At 40.5% G+C, this 1,863-nt stretch overlaps 1 protein-coding gene across 1 annotated transcript in view; it reads left to right on the top strand.

Annotated features, from left to right (window-relative positions):
* Positions 1–1,537, top strand: part of LOC311041278 (uncharacterized protein) — a 2,658-nt gene extending 1,121 nt beyond the window's left edge. Inside the window, exon 2 of the mRNA XM_084086184.1 lies at positions 1–1,537. This exon is cut by the window's left edge and continues 873 nt beyond it. Coding sequence (XP_083942310.1) covers positions 1–893 — 893 coding nt within the window. The 3' untranslated portion in view covers positions 894–1,537.
* The last annotated feature ends 326 nt before the right edge of the window (positions 1,538–1,863 follow it).

Raw genomic sequence — 1,863 nt, 5'->3', positions numbered from 1 at the left:
AAGAGAAAGAGGCTCTGGAAGAAGAAGAGAAATGGAAAAAAGAACAGGAAAAATATGAAGAACTGCAACAACAACAACAAGCAAGATTAGCCAAAGAGATGGAAGAGAAGATACGTAAAAAGGAGGAAGAGGTGAAGAAAGAACAACAGGAACAGCAAAAAAAACATGCTAGAGAGATGGAAGAACTGAAGAAAAAACAAGAGAAAAAGGTTCTGGAAGAAAAAGAGAAAAGGAAAGAAGAACAGGAAAAATACCAAGAACATCAGGAACAACAAGCAAGATTAGCCAAAGAGATGGAAGAGAAGATACGTAAAAAGGAGGAAGAGGTGAAGAAAGAACAACAGGAACAGCAAAAAAAACATGCTAGAGAGATGGAAGAACTGAAGAAAAAACAAGAGAAAAAGGCTCTGGAAGAAGAAGAGAAAAGGAAAGAAGAACAACAGAAAAAATATGAAGAACTGCAACAACAACAACAAGCAAGATTAGCCAAAGAGATGGAAGAGAAGATACGTAAAAAACATGCTAGAGAGATGGAGGAACTGAAGAAAAAACAAGAGAAAGGGGCTCAGGAACAGAAAGAGAAAAGGGAGAAAGAGCTGAAAAAAGAGAAGGAAAGGGCTCAGGAAAAAGAAGAGAACATTAAGAAAGAACATGAGAGACAGCAAAAGGAACTCAAAGAAAGAGCTGAAAGGGAGAAAAACCAGGCGGCACGCAACATGAGAGAAGAACATAAGAGAAAAGCAAGAGAACAAGCTGAGACTCTTGAAGGAAGTTTTTTGGGATTTGCTAGAGGAGTTATTCAAGGAGCAGGATTAGGATCTCCGTTAGGCCCAGCTGGTATGGTAGGATGTGGTATTCTAGGAGGGATAGCAGGGTGGTTCATCTACAGGTAGGTACAGTATAGCAGGTGATGTAGGAAGGAGTGAAGCAGTGGCTAAAGTAGGGGCAAAACTTGCACATCATAGATGAGGGTAGAACTCCAGCAGCAAAGTGCAATATTAAATGAATGATGAAGCTTTAATTAGATACATGCAAGTCAAGAAATCCACATCACAATAAACATAACAATGTACAGAGTTCATGTTTGGGAAAATGCATGTTATGGCCCAGGCCAAAATAAATCTGCCTGCTGCTTAATTGTGATAATTATGTCAACAATATTCTCTCCTGATAAACTCACTTGTAGGGATTGATGTTTGTGGGTGTTGTAGATATTTGGACCTATCCTCACTTTCTCTTTGTTCCGTGTGGCCATGACATCATTCCCTCATTCAATCAATAACCCCCACTGTCTCTCCTCTCACCCAGGCTGGCACACCTGCAGCTGATCTGGGATTGCTGCCACCCAAATTACAAGCCACTGTAAAAGCCAGCCAGATTCAGTTCCACTCCAGACACGAACCCAGCAACAGCTCAGAACCCACACCATTGTTTATCTAGGCCAGAAAGCCTTTTCTTAAAGTTATTTAGTTTATATTAGTTTGGCCTGGGGATGGCCGGGAGTTCTATCTTTTCGTTTAGTTTTTAGTTTAGTAGAACTTGGTTTAGTTAGTTAGGGAGGGGGGAGCAGCTTCGGCGTCCCTATAGGGGGCGGCCTGGTCCCCCCTCCATTCTATTTAGTTTGACTGCCATCTCCAGGCCTCCTTTTGGTTTCCTGATTCATTATTTGGTAAAGTACTTTCCATTATGTTTGTTCCCCAATATATATCTTTTTTGTTGTGGGAAGTTAATAAAAACTATTTTAACCTTTGCCAATGTTTGGTGTCCATCTTTATGTTGGGGTCTCCAATTTGAGCCACTGGTTTTGTATTGTATTGATGACTGTAACACTCTTCTACAGACCAATTAAACTATTCTTACCAT

This window comes from Gymnoscopelus microlampas (genome assembly GCF_963454915.1).
Source record: "Gymnoscopelus microlampas genome assembly, contig: SCAFFOLD_81, whole genome shotgun sequence".
Lineage (NCBI taxonomy): Eukaryota > Metazoa > Chordata > Actinopteri > Myctophiformes > Myctophidae > Gymnoscopelus > Gymnoscopelus microlampas.
The sequence above is the reverse complement of the archived record's forward strand: the minus strand, read 5'-3'. Positions and strand labels throughout refer to the sequence as shown.